We start from the raw sequence: 25,631 nt of genomic DNA on the forward strand, positions 1-25,631 counted from the left end.
GTCTGGAAGGTTAGACCAAGGTTAGCCAGACATTTTGATTGAAAATTGGCTTGGAGGAAGAAGTAAACTTGTACTTGTGAAGGGTTGTTTTATGATTGGAGGCTATTGACTAGTGGAGTTTCAAACGGTCCATTGCCATTTGTTACATAGATTTATGATTTGGATGACGATGTTGTTAACACGTTGCAGATGTAACTAATATTGGTGTAGTGGACAGTGAGGAAGGATATCTAAGTTTACAAGAGGATCTAGGTTAGTTTGGAAGGTGGGCCAATGCTGGCAAATGGAATTTAACTTTAACAAGCGGGAGGTGTTGCACAGGTATGTCAAACCAGGGCAGTTCCTGCACAGTAAATGATAGTGCTCATGAGTGCTGTGGGACAGTGCGATGTGGGAGTACAAGTGCATGGTTTCCGAAAAGTGAGGAGTCAGGTGGACAGTGTGGTGAAGGCGGCAATTGGTAGGCGTGGGTTTGTTGGGAGGAGTATTGATTACAAAGCTGCTGTGTACAGTTCTACTTGCCCAACTGTACGAAAGATATCATTAATTTGGAAAGGGTGCAGAAGAGATTCACTAGGACATTACCTGGGCTTGCAGGCTTGAGTTATATGGAGAGGTTGGATACGGTGAGGGGTGACCTTTTTAAGGTGTACAAAAGCATGAGAAGCATGTTTAAAGTAAAAGCTTACCATCTTTTTCTGCAGAGTAAATAATTCTAATACTAGAAGACATAGGTTGAGTGTGAGAGGGGAGTTCTAAGAGGAACCTCAAAGATAACTTTTTTAATGAGTGGGTAATCCATACGTAATGAGCTGCAAGAGAAAGCTAGTAAAGTAGATAAAATTGAGGCTTTTAAAGGATATTTGGACAGATATATATGGATAGGAAGGCTTTGAAGACTGGGCCAAATCCAGGAAAATGAGACTAGCCCAGTATGCCAACTTGATTATCATGGACAAGATAAATGGTCTGTTTCTGTGTTATATAGCTCTATGACTCTATGATTGGATTAAATGTGTCCTCTTGACAAATTCAGCTAACATTTTATCTAAATTCCCAGTCCGCATTCATATCTTGATCAAAACAGTGCAAAGGTCCAAAGAAGACTTGTTGTAGCAGTGAGAAAATTATGTGCATTGTTTGGTAGTATTATTCAACTCTGTTCATCACTTTGTTCCTGGCTGGTAGAATGGAAATTGGTCACATTAGATTTCCTCTACTTGTCTGCGGATAGATGCCTACTTGAGCTGTTCCTCTACATTGTCAAGTAGATCCTAATGCTATTATTGATTTGCCAGAGAAACAGCTAGTGATGAACAAATTTTAGAAGCATTATAACAAGCACACAGTAACCCCTGTTATATTACTGGTTCCAGTAAACTATCTGGGAAAGGCTATGTGAAGGCCATAATCATTTCTACTGATGGTGCCGGCATCTTGGAAGGAAGCTGAATGGAAATTCCAGTGGAAGAAACCTGTAGGCACTTCAACTTAATTTCATGCACTCCATACACAAACAGCTGGTTAATCACGGGCTGCCTAAAGCAATGAGTTCAATATATTGTTTTTTTTCCAGTAAAAGTATCTTTTATTATCCAAGTTAGAGTTGAATTGGTGAAAATCGTGTAGGTTCTGCAGGTTACAAACTTCATGTTCAGAAGTCATATGAGCAGAATTAGGCCATTTGGCCCATTGAGTCAACTAGTCACTCAATCACAGCTGATCTATCTTTTCCTCTTAACCCCAATCACCTGCCTTCTCCCTGTAGCGTTCAAGAACCTATCAATCTCCACTTTAAAAATACCCAAAGACGACCTCCACAGCCATCGGTGGCAATGATTTCCACAGATTCCACCATCCTCTGGCCAACAAAATTCCTCATCTCCTTTCTAATGGTACGTCCTTTGATTCCGTGGGAGCCCTCTGGTCTTAGACTCTCTCAATAGTGGAAACATCATCTTCATATCCACTTTATCCAGACCTTTCATTATTCAACAATTATTCTAATTGTAAAATAGAAGCTAGCCACCACCCATCTAAGTTATTAAACTATGAAAGATCACGAAAGATTACGTTTAAAGAAACAACTAAAAATTGGACGGGGACATGTATTGGGCGTATGTAATGGGTTTTTTTACACAAAGATAAAGGTTCATTTGACTTGGTATTATAAAGGAACAAAAATAAATCTCAAAACAAATAACCTTTAATTCCCTACTCCATCAAATATCTAACCCATTCTCCTGTACGTATATTTCCACCCACTTCCTCCCACCTGTGCTGGGGAGTTTGTTCCCCTCATGCAGTACACTCTGTGAAAGTCACGAAACATGCATCTTCCACTTAGACTCTAGTATCTATTTCTTTAAGATTCATGTTTAATATTAAACAATCACAAACAGTACTTTAGAAAGTATTTTTATGTAACTCTGTAATCAAAATTGGACCTGTGGATGGATTCACCACCATAATTAGGGCTTTTACACTGTCTCCTCTATATATAGCACAATCCGGTTGCTGCCATTTCACTACTTGATTTCATTCTGCTGTACATTCACGTTTCTCTCAACAGATCGCTCAGATGGGCAATGCCTTGTAGCCTCTAGTCACTTACATAGAGCACAAAACATACAGCACAGGAACAGACCTTTCGGCTCACAATGTTCGTGCCAAACATGTTGCCAAGTTAAATTACAATCGTCTGTTGCACAAGATCCATATCCCTCAATTTCCTGCATTTCCATGTGCCTATCAAAAAGCAAATGGCCCATCTAAAAGCTTCTTAAATGCCACTATCATACAGTGCCCTCCATAATGTTTGGGACAAAGACCCATCATTTATTTATTTGCCTCTGTACTCAACAATATGAGATTTGTAATAGAAAAAAAATCACATGTGGTTAAAGTGCACATTGTCAGATTTTAATAAAGGCCATTTGGTTTCACCATGTAGAAATTACAGCAGTGTTTATACATAGTCCCCCCATTTCAGGGCATCATAATGTTTGGAATACACCAATAGTCATGTTTAGTATTTTGTTGCATATCTTTTGCATGCAATGACTGCTTGAAGTCTGCGATTCATGGACATCACCACTTGCTGGGTGTCTTCTCTGGTGATGCTCTGCCAGACCTGTATTGCAGCCATCTTTAGCTTAGTCTGAAGAAGGGGTTCGGCCCGAAACGTCGCCTATTTCCTTCGCTCCATAGATGCTGCTGCACCCGCTGAGTTTCCCCAGCAATTTTGTGTACCATCTTTAGCTTATGCTTGTTTTGGGGGCTAGTCCCCTTCAGTTTTCTTTTCAGCATATAAAAGGCATGCTCAATTGGGTTCAGATCGGGTGATTGACTTGGCCACTCAAGAATTGACCATTGTTTAGCTTTGAAAAACTCCCTTGTTGCTTTAGCAGTATGTTTTGGATCATTATCTTGCTGTAGAATGAACCACCGGCCAATGAGTTTTGAGGCATTTGTTTGAACTTGAGCAGATAGGATGTGTCTATACACTTTGGAATTCATTATGCTACTACCATCAGCAGTTGTATCATCAATTGAGATAAGTGAGCCAGTACCTTCAGCAGCCACACATGCCCAGGCCATAACACCCCCACCACTGTGTTTCACAGATGAGGTGGTATGCTTTGGATCTTGGGCAATTCCTTCTCACCTCCATACTTTGCTCTTGCCATCACTCTAATATAAGTTAATCTTCGTCTCATCTGTCCACAAGACCTTTTTCCAGAACTGTGATTGCTCTTTTAAGTACTTGGCAAGCAGTAACCTGGCCATCCAATTTTTGCGGCTAAACCACTGGTTTGCATCTTGTAGTGTAGCCTCTGTATTTCTGGTCATGAAGTCTTCTGTGGACAGTGGTCATTGACAAATCCACACCTGACTCCTGAAGAGTGTTTCTGATCTGTCGGACAGATGTTTGGGGATTTTTCTTTATTATAATGAGAATTCTGTCATCAGCTGTGGAGGTGTTCCTTGACCTGCCAGTCACTTTGCGATTAGTAGGCTCACCAGTGCTCTCAAGTAAGCCTAAGGTTTGGTTGATGTCTCTAATAGTTTTATTCTTGTTTCTCAGTCTCATAATGGCTTCTTTGACTTTCATTGGCACAACTTTGGTCCTCATGTTGATAAACAGCAATAAAAGTTTCCAAAGGTGATGGAAAGACTGGAGAAGACTAGGTGCTGAGAGCTCTCATACCTGCATTAAGGAGGCATTTAAACACTCCTGAGCAATTACAAACACCTGTGAAGCCATGTGTCCCAAACTTTATGGTGCCCTGAAATGGGGGGGGGGGGGCAATGTATAAACACAGCTGTAATTTCCACATGGTGAAACCAAAATGTATAAAAATACCCTTAAGAAAATCTGACAATGTACACTTTAACCACGTGTAATTTTTTCTATTACAAATCTCAAATTGTGGGGCACAGAGGCAAATAAATAAACAATGGGTCTTTGTCCCAAAATTATGGAGGGCACTGTATCTGTTTCCACCACCACTGGCAGTGCAATCCAGGCACTTACCACTCCCTGTAAACAAAAACTTGTCCCGTATGTCTCCTTTAAACTTTGCCCCTCTTAGCCTAAAACTATGCCCTGGAGTCCTTGACATTTCTATCCTGAGGACAGTCTACCTTATCTATGCCTCTCACTTTTTCCCCATTCTCCCTACTACAGTCTGCAGAAGGGTCCTAACCTGAAATGTCACCTATCCATTTTTTCCAGAGATGCTGCCTAACCTGTTGAGTTACTGCAGCATTTTGTGTCTATGCCTCTCATTATGTTATTTACTCATATCAGGCCTCCACTCAACCTCTAACGTTCCCGAAAAGACAATTCAATATTGTTCAATCCCTCCTTATACGCAATTCCTGACCTTTTGAATCTAATTCATTTATAGTTAATCTTTATAACATTTCATTTCATTTTTCCAGTTCGTTGTAGTTCAATATGTCCCTTCCCACCATCTACCAAATACCTTTGCATTTGCTTTGCAAATTATACTTAAAATCTTCCTTCCTGGTGCAGCATTTTATTCAACATTTCAGGAAACCTTGAACTATGATCACAACCTGATGCTTTTCTTTCTCCTGAAGGGACTGAAATTTTGTTACAAATACAGATATACTCTGGTGCTAGACTTTAAAATATAACATTTATTGAAAGCAATTTTTTTTAAATTTGCCATAAGTGGATTTGGCTCTCACGAGTTAAGAATCTAGAATCATAACCAACAGAATGCTTTAACCTAAATGTCATCTGCAAACCTAGACAATTATGTTTAGATATCTAACTCCAATTTACAATCACATCCCAGAACTACTACCATGTTCCTGCAATAGTACTTTCTGCCTTCCTACTAATTTCTTGATTTATACGGGTGTCAGAGGTTATGGGTAGAAGGCAGAAGAATGGGGTTAGGAGGCAGAGATAGATCAGCCATGATTGAATGGCTGAGTAGACTTGATGGGCTGAATTCTGCTCCTATCACTTCAATTATGCTCCTATCACTTCATCTTTTGTCTGTCCTGTGCTTATAACATTCTTTCACTAAGTTAGCCAATTCTGTATTTCTTTTATTGGCTTAGGTTGTTTCCATGATTACCTAGCTGGGGAATCTTCCTCATAAATTTATACTGACCTTTCTCCAATACTTAAGTCGGCATTTCATTATCACTCTTTCATGATGCATTTTAACATTTTACCCACAATAAATGTTAGGCTTGTAAGCTAGGAATTGTCTGGAGGATCGCCATGTCCCTGCTTCATTGTACCTATTTTCTAAACAGTGGAAAATATGAAGCTGGCAAAGATGTGGCTGACTTTCACTTTATTTGTGTGTGGGACTGGTGCCTTGCAGTGAAGTGCAACTGGCCACAACTGGGTCATTAGAAAACAAAGAACTGTATTGTATCACAATTTTTGGTCGGATGGCTCACGGAATTGGAAATCTTCAACAAATAGCCATAATAAATTGATTTTAATATTCCATGGGTCCTTGAAAACGCTGAAAGCTACTTAACAGTTAGGTATAAGCAGATTTCAACAGAACACTTGCAAGCGTACAATAGACAAAGCAAAGCTCATACTTTGTGTGGAACATGTTAGTCTATGAGATGCATTATTTTGGTCTACAATATTTCCGGTCTGACAGAATGTGCAGAAATTTCTCCTTTTTTTAAAAAGTAAAAGCACTAAGTGCTAAAGTGTACCCTGAAATGAAAGATTTTGGTAAAAGAGAGAAAAAACACAATTTAATAATTAACCAATAATTCTCATCTGATGTCTGAAAGTCAACATGAGACTTTGTTTGTGCAGTGTCGTATTTAGCAATTTCCACGCTAGTCTTCTGACCAGCTCAAAATACAGATTGTTAGATTCCCTACAGAGCAATCCTTCATTTCATTATCAATTTTTCAGAACTGGAATTGAGAAATGAAATGAAAATTATGATGTCTCATGCAAACTAGACTTTAACATAAGGTTTTAATACACGAATGGAAAAAAAGCATTCCTTTCCCCACACAATGCTTCTTTAACTGCTGCCAGAGAGAGGCAAACCCATGTCATATGTTAGAAAAACTTCAATGTTACTTTATTGACATCTGTTTTATTCCAAGCAGCATGTGTTTCATTTTTGAAAACCATTACAAACTAATGCTTTGAATGAATTTGCAGAAAAAATACTGAATGAACAAAAAACAAATGGATTCCCTCCATTTCCTTTTGACTACCTCCAGTAGAACAGCAGTTGACATCCTTACAAATCATAATTATGTACGTATCACATACAGAGCAAAATTATATTCTGGCATGGTTAGGTCTGCTGTGTTTATTTATAGTGACTCAGTCTACTAGTGAGACACAGACATCTAATCAAGAATTCAATACTTGTTATTGCATGTCTGATCTTTAGGCCTTGGGATATAATTGACAGTACCTACTTGTACCAATGCAAGCATATATACCGCAACTGGTCAAGAATTGTTGATTCACTTGGAGAATTTAGCACTGTCAAAGGATAGATTCTGCAGACGCCTTTGGAAGTCAAATGGAAAAAAGTTGTCCAATTTTTACTTTGACTGTAAACTTTATATTTATGACATTCATATAGTTTCAGAAGTTACCAAAGTTTTGTGGATGGTAGAAGAGATATGCTGGAGTCAAATGATTGTGGGCAAACTGCACACACAGAAAATTATGGTTACTTGGTAGTGGCTCTTGGATTTTGGCTAGGCTAAATGCAGACGTTCCTGACTTGATGAATTAGCTTTGTAAAACACTGGGAAAGCCCCATTTTAGTTTTTAATTCTTTGTATTGTTTTACCAAAAGTAGAAAAAATATTTCAAAATGTAAGGTCATGTGATATTAGCAGTTGCACAGGCTATAATAGTGCCTTTGTGCAGTTAGCAGTTACATTGCATTCACCAAGGTGTGCTCAGCAACACTGATAACTCCTGATGTAAAGGTTGGTACAGTGGCACAGCTGGTAGAGCAACTGCCTCACAGCGCTAGAAACCCAGTTCAATCCTGACCTTGGATGCTCTCTGTGTGGAGTTTGCACATTCTCCCTGAAACAGTGTAAGTTTCCTCTTGGTATTCTGATTTCTTCCCACATCCCAAAGACGAGCGGGTTTGTACATTAATTGGCTATTGTAAATTGACTCTTGTGTGTAGAAAGTGGACACAAAATAGGATACTGTAGACTAGTGATTGACAGTCAGTGTGGACTTGGTGGGCCAAAGGGCCTGTTTCCATGCTGTATCTTTCAATCAATCAATCAAAACTGGCAAAAAAAAAGATCCAGTGATTTATGGGGTACAGATCTCACCTGTCCCTAAGGTTAATTTAATTGTGGCATTAATTTTAGAGAAATCTGGTGATGAATTTGAGCAGGCTTAGCAGCCAATTATATTGAAATGTTGTCACAAATGAGCAAAACAGAAAGTAGCATGGAAGTTTTACTATAGCTTTTTTTCCACAATTTTATAGAACAAAAAAATAAAATAATCAGAACATACACTGAATTATAATAGACACTAAATAATAAGTTTAAAAACTTTTGAATATCAACAGATTGATGGAAAATGGTGACATTTGATATTCTAGTCATCAATTATGGCTCCCTAATGTAATATCACGATGTGCTGAACTGGGGTATAACTGGGGTCTAATCAAACAAAAATCTGATAGCTTACTTTTGAAAAAATAGCAGGACAGATCACCAAAGGCATGTTCAAGGAGAAGAATGGCTTGGATCTGTACCTCCATTCAAGCCCCTTTAAAAAAATCCCAGACAATACCTAAAATGGAAGGCGGCTGGTAGTTTAAAATCCAATCCAAACATTGGTCGCCTGATGTTACTCCCTGCATTGTGCTGTCAGCTTAGATTCATCTATTCAGTCTGGACAATCCTATAACCTTCCGACACTGAACAAATGACACCAAGTGGTGAGTTTTAGAGGTGAAGATGAGAGTATATTGTGCAGTATAGTGCAACATTAAAGTTTCAAGTTGCACTTAATTCACCAAAGGTCAACATCTGAGCATTAACATAAGAAGAATGTACAAAAGTGGAAATTTATGCTGACTTAAAATGATTTCCATCTGGGAGGACTTTCAACAGCTCACATTGTGAAGGGACAGACTATCAATGCCAGCAACATGTGGATTAACTACACACTAACAAAACATAAACTGTCTTCAGTTTCATAAAGTAAAATGACTATTTCACCATTATTATCGGCTAAAATTTAGCTAGCATTTGATAGAAAGGAGCAATGTATTGTGCCCCAGTGACTAATAAAACGGAATAGGTTGCACTTAGGAAGTAATTGGTGGAAAACAAACTTTTGAAGACTAAAGGCAAACGATTAGAGTAGTGTAAACACCTGCAGTGTGGAGGAGGTTTGAGGATCAAACACCTTTTCCTTGTGCTGAAATTATTACAATCTGTGGCCAGAGATTTCCTTAGATCTGCTCCTATTTGTCATAGGTCCAAGAGAACTTTAGATTGATCATGCAAAAAGAGTTTTTACTTCTCTTTATTTGAAAAGCAATGGTAGGAAAGTGGGAATAAAGTTCCAGGAATATAGTGACTATTTACATTTTGGCAGGAAACTCTGATGTATGCTCCAAATTATAATTACATTTTCCAGAACTAATAGGTGTACTGGTCTGGTTTAGATGATTAGTAACATCTTTTGTACGAAACTGAATACGGTTCAGTGCTGGAATTTGAGTTAAATGGCACAAATCTCTATCTTTTTTTGTGTTCTAACCCAGCATTTTAAAAATATTGTTGCAAAATAAAAGCGAATTGTCAACAATACAAATGTACAACATATATACATCTGAGCAAATCCAAACGATCAGTAAATTGAACAATTCAGCAAAGAAAACATGGACAGAGCCCAGCAAAACTGTTTCTCTTCAAGAAAATGTTTGCGCTTCCATCACTGCCCCCTTGTGTGTCCATGTGTTGTGAAGTTGAAATGACAGAATAATCTTTAACAGAATAATTAATACCATTTAAACCACTTCAAATAATAATTAACCAATCCATATTCCATCAGAATAGAAGATCGTCAATAAGAGAATTCAATCTTCTTGACCACCTATAAGCAAGTTTCCCAAAGTGATCAAAAGGACACAAATTGCTGGAATAACTCAACTGGTCAGGTAGCATCTGTGGGGAACGGAAATAGGTGACGTTCCAGGTTGGGAACCGTTTTCAGACTGATTGTAGGTGGATGAAGAAATCTGGGAGAGGATTTCAGACTGATTGTAAGAGGAAGAAGAAATCTGGACACAGAGGGAGGCCTATGAGAGGGTCTCACAAAACTCCCAGAGGAGAACTTCAGAGTAAGTATACCTCGAGGAGATTGCACAGTGGAGCAGTCAAAATATATGCCTCAGCATCTGCAGTTCCTTGCTTCTACATTTTGACTGCTCCACTGCAAAATCTCCTCACCTACTTTGAAGAATTTCTCCTCTTCTCTCCGACAAGAGTTCTATGAGACCCTCTCTCATCACTCCCCCACCCACCCCACCATCAGTGCGAAGAAGAGTCCCAACCGTCAGCTATCCTTATTCTGCAGAGATGATGCCTGACCCGCTGAGTTACTGCAGCACTACTTTGTGTCCCCAAGTGATCAGTTGAACTTCTCAGTCAAATCAGTTACTGTATATACACTGCAAACAATGTAATATCCAACAGAAAAAAATGTGCCATTAACCAACCTGGACTGAGATCTAGTATTTCAGCAGCACCCACAAAAATACTTTTGAAGTCTTTTGCTAATCATAGCAATGAGCCAAATAAATAATTTAAACCACCTCAAAGGAAAGCACAATATTTAAATCCAGAAAAGGACAGGTAAAGAATACGGCAGAAATATGTTTATTGTTCGAATCACCAGAGTTTCTTACGAAACCCAAAGTACAAGTTGTCCTGGATGAATAATTTGTTTGCCTATTTCACACTCCAGATTGGTCAAGAACACCATGACTCAGTAAGCTCAAATCTTACATGTTTGTCCTTCATCCCTTCATGATTTGAGATAAAGACAAGGGAAAAAAACATTTATAAAACAATTTTCACATTCTCAAGCTGTCCCAGCTTTCTTTCAGATAAAGAAGATAAATATTTCCACTTGGTGAGGTACAGGAAATGTGACAACCAATCGTTTCACAGCTAAACACAAGATAAAAAGATTAGATAATCTGTTTTAATAGTATGCATAAATGGATTTAAAATAGGGCGGAAGCAGTCCTCCTCTAAAAAGTAGTGACCTTTGATCTCACATATCTATCCAAGGCCAGACAGAGCCTTGGATTAAGTTTTGTCCAAAAGTAGTGCACTGAAGAAACACAAATAACACGCTGGAGTCTCTGGGCTGGCCCTTGAACCCATTCTCAGGGGTCAGCTGTGCCACAACTAAAACTAGTGTGCATACCTTAAAAATTAAAGAGTCATAGAGCAAGGAACCAGAGCCTCAGGTTGACTGATTCTGCATAAACTATCAATCACACAAATCTATTTGAAACCCCTCTGCTAACTATTTTACAATTGCAAAAAAAAGACAATGAAGAGGCTGGAAGGAACTCAAATAAAAGTACAAAACATTGTTACTATTTTTAATATTCATAACTTCCCCATTATGATATATCAATTGAAGTACTATTTATTCAGTCTACTGTCCAAATACAAGTTGGTGCTCCAAATATCACAATAATTCATTTATTTAAAGTTATTTTCGTAGGATCATTTGAAGATTTTTTAATCATTAATTACTTAATCAAAATTGTATTCAAAGAATCGATTCCAAAGTTACAACTGTATCCAGCAGGTCATGCCAGAATATAACCAACAATAACTTTGCTCATTCTATTCCACTATCCTTAATCAAAAACAGTAATCCTTTGCACAGGGACATTTATCAGAATCCTTATATGATGAATGATAGCTACAAGCATACAAGCTGAGGATTTTGAGTAGTGCAATTGGTTTTGTTTCACATGCAACGGACAGACATTATTCCAGCAATCCAGGGTTACCCAATGCCCAACACTGCTGTTTTTGATTGAAAGATTAACCAAGCATATCTCTCTTCAAGAGCCTCTCCAGGCTGTGCATCAAACCACCACCCCACCTCCCTTTCCCCCACTCTCAACCCCTTTCCAAAGTATATATGTATTAAAGGAGGACATTTACCCAGAGGAATATGTTACAGAATTCAATTGTTCCTAAAAGTCTTTCAAGCAAAAGTGAAATAAAAGTCAATTATATTTAAAGCTACCTTTTAATTGGAGACAGCATAACTATTTGAAAGGTAACATGGACAGTGAATGCCAACCTTGTGCCCAGATCCCAGAAAATAAGTGAGAAAAAAAGTTTAGTTTTCTAGGTGAGATTTTCATTTGCCTGAACAGGATTTGCGTAAACGATCCCATGACTGTATGACTTGGACAAAAACATGGGTGTTACCTCCAGCGGCAATATTAATCTCTCAATCTACAGCATAACAAAAATTGATTATATCTCCTCAGCAAATTGCAGTTTGTAGAGACATTTACAAATTAGCTGTCACCTTTCCTACTTTATTATAGTGCCCATACATTAGCTTTACGGCGCTCAAGCTGAACTATAGCTGTGGAAGCTGTTGCACTAACAAAAAATGTTAAAATACAATACAACACAATATTTATTTTTAATGGCTAAAATAATGGCTACCCTGTGATTCCCCAACTGCTTACTGTACCTACGTTAATTTTCTGTTTGTTATTGCTACTTCATCACTCATACATACTCTCTTTCAATTGTGATGGAAGAATAAAGCAAGACTACAGTTGGGACTTCACCTCCGTCAATTCATATATCAGTGAAATCAAGTTAAATTTCTTACCGGTACAGCCATATCGGCAACACTCCTGAATGAAACCACTTATCAATCCACTGATTGTGTCAGCCGCTTTGTTGCTAATACATGTACTTGCACCTCTATCATATACACGATTGTTGTTTCAGCAGTAAATTGATAACTTAGAATTCTTTCATGCAATGCCTTCAAGGGAGTACAATCCTCATCAAGGCTCCAGGAATTTAAGAGGGTTAATATCAGTTTGACACAATTTTTCAGGGCAAATAGGATTAGGCGATAAATACTGCTAGGCAAGGATTCCCTAAATTCCAGGAACAAAAATGTAGTTTGTTCACCCCCTTTACAGTGAGCCAGATTTTGAATCACATGCTGCTTGAACACAAACAGCAGAAAAATGTATTTGTGGAGACGGCATCTTGCATGATTTGCACATTTTTGTTTGCCCGATAAACTAGAAAGTGTAGTAATTTAACAATGCATATGCTCAACCTTCATATCATAGAAAGAGAGAGCAGGGAGTTGTTCCTTCAGGATTTCAGGATAATGCAAATGGTAACACTTAACATTTAAACCATTTATTTCTGAACATGTTCAACTAGAAATGATGCAACAGATGGTACTGTTGTCTCACAACTCCAGCATAGGCCGTGGGCCAAACATCGAAAATGTGTCTAGAATTTAACTTTCGTGACCCTTGTTTGGTATCTACTTGAAATTTGGCACAGATTTAGATAAAATATCATTGAGAAGGAATTCATAACTCGTCAGTGCAAAAACAATTGGGCACGCTAATTAATTAAGCTAATTAGAAAAAGTAACAGCGCCCTCTTGTGCTCAATAATAGGTAGCTGTATATTACTCTATGGGGAGCTGTGGTAGCGCCGAGACCCGAATGGGAACATTGAATATTAATACCCCAATTACACGGGACGGGTAACTCTTCACCTCAGGAATTCAGTCTTTTAATCCGTGATCTACGGGGAGAGGATGCTGGTGAATATGAGGTGACTTTTCGAACAAGTTCAGGAGGTGAAACTCAGGCAAGAGTCTGACTGGAGGTGTGCGGTGAGTGAGAGGTCCTGGGTTACACCGGCTCCTGAACCCGGCTAATTAATGGGTGAGGGCAGATCCTGTGCGTTCCCCAGTTTACTGAACAGCTAGTTACTTTCCTCTGGTAGACACACTTGCCGGAGTAACTCAGCGGGTCAATCAGCATCTTTGGAGAAAATGGATAGGCGACGTTTTGGGTCCAGACCCTTCATCAGTTTGGGAGTGAGGGGAGAGAGAAACTAAAGATATCTGTGTGTCTCTCAGTCTGAAGAAGGGACTCGACCCCAAACATCACCTATTCCTTTTCTCCAGAGATGCTGCCTGTCCCGCTGAGTTACTCCAGCATCATGCGTCTACCAAAGGAAAGTAACTTTGTTTTAGGTTCTTTGTATGAACCAGTGTCCAGGATCGCTGGACTTGATCTGGATGAGTAAGTACACTGTTCATTAAGTCTTAGTGGCCTCAATCACCGCCTGACCTTGGGCTGTCTCCCAACCCATCTCGGAGAATGAAGCATGACCCATGGTACATTTTGGGGTCACGGTGAGGCATATCCCCCTCTCTGTACAGCAAGATCATTCCTCACTGCATTGCTGGGAACCTGTTGATTAAAATCGATCCAACCACCGTGCTCACTGTAACTGAAATGAACAGGCGGACCTTTCTCATCCCTACAGTAATCGATGAGATGTGTTGTATTCCTCGCCCCAGGGTTTATATCAATTCAAACTTGGACACACTAAACAGCAAAAGTAGACTGTATATAATCACTAGAGCCAGGATTTTGCCATAAATGCCGTGCCTTTTCATGCCTTTTTTTGATTTCACCAGGATAATGCCCTTTTCATGATCTAGTGCCTAAATCAGCCTTTTTTAACAATTTTGCTAAAAGGTCGTGCTAATTTCTCTAGTTGTACCGCGATTACAATGAAGTTTTCTATGTTAACACGTTGATATTAATGTATTATTAACGTGTAAACATAGTATAACTTACAAGAAATCCTCCACCACAGGGGCGAAACAAGGGGCGCCACTGTCGGTCATTCATTCGTCCGTGCCTCTGCCTGCTGGTTCAGTTTTCTCCAATATTTAGTCAAGAAAGAACTGCAGATGCTGGAAAAATTGAAGGTAGACAAAAAAATGCTGGAGAAACTCAGCGGGTGATGCAGCATCTATGGAGAGAAGAAATAGGCGACGTTTCGGGTTGAAACCTTTCTTCAGACTGATGTTTTGGGGGGGCAGGAAAAAGAAAGGAAGAGGCGGAGATGGTAGGACTAGAAGGAGAGCTGGGAAGGCAGAGGAGGGAGAAGACAAGGCTATCTAAAATTAGAGAAGTCAATGTTGATACCGCTGGGGTGTAGACTACCCAAGCGAAATACCCAAGCTTGTCTCCTCATTACATTTACTGCTGGCTCCAGTAGAAAATCTGAGTTTGAGTGATTTGTGCAAGGCATTCATTGATGCTGGAACTCCACTGTGAAAATTGGAAAACAAATCTCTCAGAGGTTTTTTAGAGAAATACACAAAGGAACATATACCAAGCGAGTCATCATTATGGAAAAATTATGTTGACAGCAACTTCAACATTGTTGTGCAGAAAATTAGAGATGCAACAAAATATGGATCTCAATAGACGAGACAAGCGATGCTGTGGGGACATATATGTTGCCAATGTGGTCAGTGGTACACTGGAGGCAGTTCAGCCACCAAAGGAGTATTCGTTGACATCGGAAGTATATCTCATTCTATATCAAACATCCCAGAATTGAAAAAAAAATGGTTTTAAAGTATCGGGCAATGGTCTGGAAAGAAATGGGAATATGGCACAGGATTCTCTCCCAAGAGGCAAGTTTCTTTCAATTCTGTTCAGCGAAGAATAAAAAGACACCACTAACTTCATTAAATTCAATTTAATTTATTAAATCTATTCATGTTCTTTTTTTAATGCATATCATTTTACAATTATCTGTATGCCCTTCATCAGTGATAATTCTGCTCCTTGAACATGTTAGATATTCCCATTTATTAACCTTTGCTATCTTGATCTAATTGCACCTATGTTTCCAAAACTAGGTAAGGTGAATTAAAAATAACGATTCCAAAAACACTGTAAATGTCTGCATTTTATTCTCTTTCCCACTTTAACCATTATCTTGATAATCGTCAAATATTAATTCTCATTCAGATTATTGGTGTAAGACATTAACCAATGAATCAAACTCCTCTAAGATTTTGTAATACATAACCTTCCATATGAGACCTATTCCAGAAGCCAGGATACCTATGGAGCATTTTTAATAAGCTGAAGAATATATGGACTGATCCCATGGATTTATAGTACCCAACTTTCTTGGATGACTCAAACAGTGCCAAGTTCATTCTCAAGGCTGCCCTGCAATGAATACGGCAAGAACTCTGCAGCCATTCTCCATTTATGGAAAGCACATGTTCTTGGAAAGTCTTGGATTCAGCAAAACATTGTATGTTGAAAATGCTGGGCTAAATGCATCTGGAGAATTTAGTTGCAACTTAATAGCAAGTGGGACATTATATTTATGAACCAGAAAAAAGCTTTGAAAATTAAAATCACATAGACCAAAGAGAAAGTGGTATTACAATGAAAAATTATATATCAAAAGTGGGAAAATTGAAAATAAAATAACTTTAAACTTTTTTTGTACCCCAACTACCACCTACCCAACACTGGAGAAACAAGGAACTGCAGATACAAGTTAATACACAAAAGGACACAAAGTGCTGGAGTGATTCAGCAGGTCAGGCAGCATCTCTGGAGAAAATAGATAGTTGACATTTCGGGTCATAGAAACATAGACATAGAAAATAGGTGCAGGAGTAGGCCATATATCCACCAGCGGCGCCGCACGATTGGTAGCCCCGCCAACAGTCTGTGTGTTTTTTCATTTTTTTTAATTGTTAGTGTGTGTTAAAAGTCTGTGTAAATGTTCGCTGGTTTGTTTTATGTGGGGGTCGGGGTCAGGGGAAACTTTTCTTTTCTGTTTCTTACCTTGCCGGAGATGCGATTAATTTTCGGATTGCATCTCCGGGCGCTCTGCAGCCTACCATCGATGGAGCTGGATGCCTCCTCGGACTAACTTTGGGTCTCACCGCGGGTCGTGGACTTACATCAGAGCCAATCCCTTGCCTGGGATCGCTCCAACCGCGGCCTGCGGACTTACCATCAAGAGCTCGCAGTCTCGGGAGAGTCTAGTCAGGAACTCCAACGACGCAGAGGTTCAACCAGTCCCGACGCAGGGTCCGGTCGTCTGGCAAGGGGAGCTGACATTCCCCCCGATGGAGGAGCTGACATCCCCCCGATGGAGGAGCTGATCGCCTCAATGCGGAGGGCCCAAACGCCGCCGGCTACGGGAGTAAAGATCGTCCCGTCAACGGAAGACTCAAGGCCCCTGACAGCGAGAGAGCTAAGGGAAGAGGTTTTAACTTTTTTTCGCCTTTCATCACAGTGAGGAATGCAGAGGAGGCGCTGTGGTGGATGTTTGTGTTAAAATATATTCTGTGCGTTCCATTGCTTTTTATTTGTATGACTGACTTAGTAAATTAAGTTCCTCGTGTGTTGCAAAACATACTTGGCTAATAAAGTATTATTATGATAGTAATTCAAGTCAAGTCAAGTCGTCAAGTTTATTTGTCACATACACATACGAGATGTGCAGTGAAATGAAAGTGGCAATGCTCGCGGACTTTTGTGCAAAAGACAAACAACCAAACAAACTATAAACACAATCATAACACACATATTCTTTTACATAATAAATAACGGAAGGAAAAACGTTCAGTAGAGTTAGTCCCTGGTGAGATAGGCATTTACAGTCCAAATGGCCTCTGGGAAGAAACTCCTTCTCAACCTCTCCGTTCTCACCGCATGGCAACGGAGGCGTTTGCCTGACCGTAGCAGCTGGAACAGTCCGTTGCAGGGGTGGAAGGGGTCTCTCATGATATTGTTGACTCTGGAGTTGCACCTCCTGATGTATAGTTCCTGCAGGGGGGCAAGTGAAGTTCCCATAGTGCGTTCGGCCGAACGCACTACTCTCTGCAGAGCCTTCTTGTCCTTGGCAGAGCAATTCCCAAACCAGATGGTAATGTTCCCGGACAAGATGCTTTCCACCGCCGCTGCGTAGAAGCACTGGAGGATCCTCGGAGACACTCTGAATTTCCTCAATTGCCTGAGGTGGTAAAGGCGCTGCTCTTACTCACGAGTGCTGAGGCATGTGATGCCCATGTCATATCCTCGGAGATGTGGACTCCCAGATATTTAAAACAGTTCACCCTATCCACAGGATCCCCATTTATCCTCAATGGAGTGTACGTCCTCGGATGATGTCCCCTCCTAAAGTCCATGATCAGCTCCTTCGATTTTTTGATGTTGAAGAGGAGGCTGTTATCCTGGCACCAGAGTGCTAGACCAGCCACCTCCTCCCGGTAGGCCTTCTCGTCGTTGTCTGAGATCAGGCCCACCACCACAGTGTCATCAGCAAACTTAATTAATGAGTTGGAGCTGAACCTAGCCACACAGTCATGTGTGTACAGGGAGTACAATAGGGGGCTGAGGACGCAACCCTGGGGCGATCCTGTGCTCAGGGTGAGGGACTTCGATGTATTCCCTCCCATCTTGACTACCTGGGGCCTGGCGGTGAGAAAGTCCAGGACCCAGGCACACAGGGAGGTGTTGAGCCCCAATTCCATTAGCTTCCCGGCCAGTCTGGTGGGGACTATCGTGTTGAAGGCTGAACTGTAGTCTATGAACAGCATCCTCACGTAGCCCCCCTTCTGGCTGTCCAGATGGGAGAGAGCGGTGTGCAAGACCTGGGAGACCGCATCGTCCGTGGATCTGTTCGGACGGTATGCGAACTGCAACGGGTCCATGTTCCAAGGGAGGAAGGCGCAGATGTGTTTCTTCACCAGCCTCTCAAAGCATTTCATGACTACCGAGGTAAGGGCCACCGGACGGTAGTCATTCAGACAGGCTGGGGAGGCATTTTTTTGGTACCGGTACAATGATGGATTTTTTGAAGCAGGCAGGGACCACGGACTTGTCCAGGGAGAGGTTGAATAATGTAGTGAGCACTGGAGCTAGCTGCGTAGCACAGGACTTGAGTACTCGCCCCGAGATGCTATCGGGGCCTGCAGCTTTTCTCATGTTCACCCGTGTCAGAGACCTCCTCACGTCGTGCTCGGACAGCGAGAATGTGTGCACATTCCTCCCTTCAGCTTCGGTAGCCAGCCCGCTGGCGGTATTGTCGATAGTCGGCAGACCTGGAGTGGTGTTGCCCCTCTCGAAATGAGCGTAAAAGGAGTTCAGGTCATCAGCTAGGGAGGTGCCGGCACTTGCGGATGAGGGAGGGGTGCTCTGGTAGTTGGATACAATCCGTAGCCCCTGCCACAGGCTTCTGGTGTCCTGCTGCTCCATCTGTAACTCCATCTTGTCTCTGTACCTTCTCTTTGCGTCCTTCACCGCCCTTCGCAGTCGGTAGGACTCTGCCTTGTAGACATCCATGTTTCCTGATGCCAGGCCCGAGTTGTAGGCAGCGGTGCGAGCATTCTGGGCCACACGAACAGACCTTTCTACCCAGGGTTTTTGGTTCGGAAAGGTGCTTACCCTTACCGTGGGGACGATGTTGTCGGTTACTGTTGCGATGAAGTCCGTGACTGCTTCCGCGAACTCACTGACGTCACTGGAACTTGCTTCGAACATATTCCAGTCGACATCACTCAGTGCATCTTGCAGCATGGCCTCTGACTGGTCGGACCACCGCTTTACGTCCCTCGTCTCTACCGCTTCCCGAACTATCCTCTGTTTATACTCCGGCAACAGGAAAATGGTAGCGTGGTCAGATTTTCCTAGCGGAGGGAGTGAAACGGCCTTGTAGCCTTTCCTGAACGGTGTGTAGCAGTGGTCCAAAGTTCTCTCCCCCCTGGTGGCACACGTGATGTGTTGGTAGAAGTTCGGCATGACCTTCTTGAAATTTGATTTATTAAAATCTCCAGCCACCACCATAGCCGCATCCGGGTACTTGTTTTGATGTCGACATAGCACATCGTGTAGGGCCGATAGTGCCATGTCGGTGTCTGCATGCGGTGGAATGTAGACGGCTGTGACGATCACTGAGCCGAACTCCCGGGGAAGGTAGAATGGGCGGCATGAGATCGTCAAGTGCTCCAGGTCCGGCGAGCAGGAACGGGAAAGCGTCTTGATATTTCCAGGGTTGCACCAGTTGTTATTGGTCATGAAGCAGACTCCTCCACCCTTGGATTTCCCAGATGCTTCTGTCAGCACGGTGGACAGTGAAGGACTCGGTTGGGCAGATTACCTGATCCGGAATCAGCGAGGTCAGCCATGTTTCAGTCAGGCAGAGGATGTCGCAGTCCCTTATGTCCCTCTGGAATCTGACCCTCGCCCTGAGGTCACCCATCTTGTTTTCCAGGGACTGGACATTCGCCAGAAGAATGCTGGGCAGAGGTGGACGAAAGGCTTGGGCTTTCAGCCTATTCCGAATCTCCCCCCGCTTCCCTCGATGTTTTCTCCGGGTTTTCCTTGCAGCCGCGCTCCCATTGTTGCTGCAGCAGCTTCTGTTGATCTCTGCTGGCCATGCTGGATCAATAAGTACAGAGTTTAAAAAGTCTCCGTTTGCCCTGGAGTTTAGATTTAAGAGGGTTTCCCTGTCATACTTTGTTAGTATTAGGGAGTTAGAACTTAGAAATAAGTTAAAAAGGAACATAAAAGTTAAAAACCACACAATTTTCGCGGAGCTGCCACAACGGCGACTGGACAGGGCCGCGCCATTTAAAAAAAAAATGTTTCCCCCAAGCCAGCACCGCCATTCAATATGATCATGGCTGATCATCAAGAATCAATATCCCATTCCTGCTTTCTCCCCATATCCCTTGATTTTGTTTGTCCTAAGACCTATATCTAACTCTCTCTTTAATACATCCAGTGGATTTGCCTCTCCAGAATTCCACTGCACATGTGTTCTTTGCACTCAGCTTGTTATTGCGCTTCAGAAGCCTGTGCAGGTTCCTCAATCCCCAGTTCCAAGGAGTCTAATATTCCTCCCCTCCAAGATGCACTCATGTCTTGCTGACATTCACCAAAAGATGAAAGAGTGCTGGTTTTGTTGTGATGCAAGTTTTCAAGAACTATTCCCTGAGGTTGTGAGAATAAACTGCGACGAACTTGGGAAATGTGACCATGCTCATCCTAACACAGAGTAGCTTCACTTGAGGAATCCATTCAGTGCTGGTTTGAAAGTCCTACAAAATAATTTTACTATTTTTGTTTTGGAGCTTTTTGAATAGTGCTGGAGATACTGCTAACAGGTGCTAATAACACCTTAACGCCAGGAAAGCAGCGCACCATAACACGTGACATTAGGTTGATCATTACAGCCCACTGTAACAAGGCAGATGTCAAAACAGTAACGGAGTAGGAAAGACATCACCAACGATTTAATTGGCATTATTGCAAAGTGAGCCTTTGAAGCATGCCTCTTGGGGTGGGAGATTGCAACCTTCACGTGGTCTGCCCTGTTTCGACAAATGCAATCAACCCGGCATGCACAATCAAATAGAACAAGTTGTCCTACAACTTTAGGCTGTGCACGCCATACGCAAGAAGAAGAAGCATGCCTCAACACGATACTTAATTTGCCTCGTTGCATGCACTAGGGGGGGGGGGATTGTGCGTAAAGTAATCGGGTCAAAGGGCGTGATGCACGGAGCAGCTCAATCCTTCTGGAGGACATGGCAGCCTCCGGCATACACTGTTAACACACGAAACGCGTACTTTCTTACTTGTTAAAAACTGCCAAAATGGTCAATTTTTATGCTGTAAATAATTGTGGTGGGGTGACTGAGTGCTCTGAACCAAATGCTCTAGTATCTTTGCTCTGAACCCGAGCACCAAGGTATAAGCGGCTGAAGGAGCGCATTCCTCGGGACAGCCCTCACTCTCCCCCAGGGGTCAGTGCTGTTCGGCCACGGTCACCCTCAACCTACCCTCCCCATGTGACCGCACTGTCACGTGCTGTGGGTCGGCAGCACCCACACATGGGGCCGGGTGGAGCGGGGCCGCGGCTCCGGGCAGCGGACACATGGCGACGAGTGATGGCAAACCCGGCAAATGAGTGAAGGGGTGCCAGTGGATGTAGTGTATCTAGACTTTCAGTAAGCCTTTGATAAGGTCCATCACGGGAGACTGGTGACTAAAATTAGAGCACATGGTATTGGGGGTAGGGTGTTGACATGGATAGAAAATTGGTTGGCAGACAGGAAGCAAAGAGTAGGAGTGAACAGGTCCTTTTCAGAATGGCAGGCAGTGGCGAGTGGAGTGCCACAAGGCTCGGTGCTGGGGCCGCAACTGTTTACTATATATATTAATGATTTGGAAGAGGGAATTAGGAGCAATACTAGCAAGTTTGCAGATGATACATAGCTGGGTGTCAGTGTGAACTGTGAAGAGGATGTTAGGAGGTTGCAGGGTGACCAGGACAGGTTGAGTGAGTGGGCAGATGCAGTACAATATAGATAAATGTGAGGTAATCCACTTTGGCGGCAAAAACAAGGGGGCACATTATTATCTCAATGGGGTTAGGTAAGGGGGAGGTGCAGCGAGACCTGGGCGTCATTGTACACCAGTCACTGAAAGTTGGCGTGCAGGTACAGCAAGCAGTGAAGAAAGCTAATGGCTTTCATAACAAGATGCCTTCATAACAAGAGGATTTCAGTATAGGAGTAAAGAGGTTGGCCTTCATACCAAGAGGATTTCAGTATAGGAGTAAAGTGGTTCTTCTGCAGTTGTATAGGGCACTGGTGAGACCACATCTGGAGTATTATATACAGTTTTAGTCTCCTAATCTGAGGAAGGATATCCCTGTGATTGAGGCAGTGCAATTTAGGTTCACGAGATTGATCCCTGGGATGGCGGGACTGTCATATGAGGAAAGATTGAAAAGACTAGGCTTGTATTCACTGGAATTTTGAAGGATGAGGGCGAATCTTATAGAAACATATAAAATTATAAAAGGACTGGACAAGCTCGATGCAGGAAAAATGTTCCCAATGTTGGGCGAGTCCAGAACCAGGGGCCACAGTCTTAGAATAAAGGGGAAGCCATTTAAGACTGAGGTGAGAAAAAACGTTTTCACTCAGAGTTGTGAATTTGTGGAATTCCCTGCCACAGAGGGCAGTGGAGGCCAAGTCACTGGATGGATTTAAGAGAGAGTCCGATAGAGCTCTAGGGACTAGTGGAATCAAGGGATATGGGGAGAAGGTTGGCACCGGTTATTGATTGGGGACGATCACAATGAATGGCGGTGGCGAATGGCCTCCTCCTGCACCTATTTTCTATGTCCCCGTCAGCTGCAGCAGAGTTGGGGACAGTCTCCGCCCACCCAGTCACTGACCGCGCTGCACCGGCACCCCGACAATACTCTCAGCTCACCCCCAACTGGCGCTAATTACATTAGAAAAGCGCTCAACAAAAGTATTTTTGTCGTCGATTCTCTCCAATTTACCATTCCTGGATTATTTATAGGCCCATTTGAACAGAATGGTTGGAACAAACGTTTTCCCAAAATTAATTCTGTTAATGTCACAGAGAGCGCCTATTTTTGGGAATAGAAACTTTGAATGGTTCTAACTTACGGAGTGAATCGTGCAGTTCTGCACGTCTAGGCATTCGCTTTCGTTTGAACTCGGAAAAATGACATTGAATCAAGAACAGCGGCACTAAACAAACCTTTTTCTCCCAATTAACGCTCAGACTGGGGTGGGGGACTGATACAAAATGTGACTTTCAACTTCGCACTTAACTCGATTAAAGTCTGGGTCAGACTTAGCTGTTGGCTGATCTTTATTTAAATGCAAAGTCAGCAGTAATAAGAGCAGACGGAAGGGTACAACTACACTCGTACACGAGGAGCGCACACACTTCCTCAAAGTTGAGGTTTGTAGCGATACTGTGTTACACCACCAGCTCTTCCTCTGCAACATATTGCGACTGTTCTGACCCAGAAACCATGAGGAAACAAATCGGCTTAGAACCTCAACACAATTTACGGCAGCATTACAACGCTGCATGAACACCAAAGACGATTAACACAGCGCGCTCACTGAAAAAACCCATTCTGGCTTCACTGTACTTACACGTTGTTGCTGCGCTTCATCCAAGTTGGAAGGACGTTCTGCCATGTGACCAACTGCAGTCAATCCCAAAGATCCTATAGCGGCTCCGCTATAGGATATTTGGTCAATCCTACACTGCCCCTCCTTCCACACTGAACACTGCGATTAGATGAACAAAGGCACGATAATCGGACGGAACACACACATTTAGGAATATCAGAACCAGACACCCGTGGCAGAGAAGGAATCTCTCAGGAAATATTCGTGCGGTTGAAGAGATTATCAAATAATATCGAGGTGTCCTCGCAATACAACCCACCCATGGCGTACTGCACAAACGGTTGAAAAGGCATTGCTTATTATTTGTATATATTTGTTTCTTACAAATATTTTGTACTTTGCAAAACCTTAAACAGCTTGAATTCATATGGAACTTTTAACATAGAAAAGCATCACAAGGTTTTAAGACTCAGGAGAAGCAGAAGCAGAAGACCAGTTGGTCTTTCGATCATCCTGGATGTGCTTCTCCTTGTCGGTGACATTTTGCTGAAGTATTCCCATAACCCTTGGTCATCTTCATTTCTAGAAGCCTATTGGATGAGAAAATACAGGGCAAGATTAGCAAGTTTGATGATTATGCAAAAGTGAGTGGTTTTTCAGATAGTGAAGATGGTTGTGAATGATTGCATCAGGATCTGGATAAATTGGCCAGATGGGCGGAGGAATGGTTGATGGAGAAAAGGCGAATGAAGCGCTGGCTGAAGAAACTGCATCAATTCTTATTCATAAGTAATGTGTACATATATATTTAATCTGAGGAACATGAGATCTGAGGTGCCGTGTGGTCACATTATAGGAAAATTAATGTATTCCAGACTGGAACACAACAATGATAGTTTCTGAGTCGAATTTCACTATTCAAAATTCTTCAGCCTCATCTATGAATATGAATGAGCAATGAAATTCTCAATTCCAGAGAGACTCCCATAAATGGTCAACTCCTCATCCCCCCCCCCCCCCCCCAAAGGAACAGGTAGCGGGAGAGCGGAGTGTAACAGTAAGAGAGAGGGGACAGATGCGAGTGAGAGACAGGGGAGTGCGCGCACACAGACCTGTACCTCATCCGCAGCCAGGTTCGAACCCGGGTCCCCGGAGCTGCAAGCATTGCCGAACCGCCACTGGACTGCCCGGTCCACCCCCCCCTGCCCCCACCAGCACCGAGGGGCCAATCGACAGCCACTGGACAAGGAGAGAGGTGCAGTCGACGGTCCCCAGGCCCCCAGGGAGCCGGAGCCAGAGCATCCTCCCCGCGCCGGCTGCAAGCTCGGCCCAACACCTATGGCCGCACCCTGACAGGGACGGAACACCTGGGAGGGGATGGGGATGGCCCAGCAGTAACGCAACAGCGCTCACAGCGCCGGAGACCCGGGGCCGCCCCCAAACACGGAAGAGCACGATCTTGGTCACTCGCTAAAGCATGAAGCAATAAAAACAACAAAATAATCTTAGCTTTTAACAAAGGAATAATAAATATTAAATAAATAATAAATTCTGAAGAAGGGTTTCAACCTGAAACATTGCCTATTTCCTTTGCTCCATAGATGCTGCCTCACCCGCTGAGGATCTCCAACATTTTTGTCTACCTTTGATTTTCCAGCATCTGCAGTTCCTTCTTAAACATAAGACAACATGTTTTTATGTTGTAAAATTCTTTAATGTTGTGTCTTATCTTTATTCGTGTGCTGCATTGGCAAGTCAAATTTCACTACACCATTTGGTGTATGTGATAATAAATGTCCTTTGTCTTTGTCTTGTCTTTGAACATAAATAAATACTAATTCATAGATTGAAAGCAGTATTTTCTTGCCTAGAAGTATCAAAGCTGGAAAAAACTGAAGAAATGAAGGTCTCTTTGTACACAGCTCCACTGCTTTCCAGCAATGTTTATGCATAGTCACCTTTGACCTGGGAATGCGCAGTCGAAATACTGAACTCGCTTATACAGAGAAGTGTGAAGTGTTGC

At 42.3% G+C, this 25,631-nt stretch overlaps 1 protein-coding gene across 2 annotated transcripts in view; it reads right to left on the minus strand.

Moving 5' to 3' along the window:
• The window catches only part of steap3 (STEAP3 metalloreductase), a 42,968-nt gene extending 19,271 nt beyond the window's left edge, over positions 1–23,697 (minus strand). For both annotated transcript variants that reach the window (XM_033024608.1, XM_033024605.1), the window contains exon 1: positions 23,630–23,697. In XM_033024608.1, the coding sequence (XP_032880499.1) occupies positions 23,630–23,674 (45 nt within the window). In that variant the 5' untranslated portion in view covers positions 23,675–23,697. The remainder of the gene's footprint in view (positions 1–23,629) is intronic.
• Positions 23,698–25,631: the final 1,934 nt, after the last annotated feature.

The sequence above is a fragment of the Amblyraja radiata genome, chromosome 7 (assembly GCF_010909765.2).
Source record: "Amblyraja radiata isolate CabotCenter1 chromosome 7, sAmbRad1.1.pri, whole genome shotgun sequence".
NCBI classification, from domain to species: Eukaryota; Metazoa; Chordata; class Chondrichthyes; order Rajiformes; family Rajidae; genus Amblyraja; species Amblyraja radiata.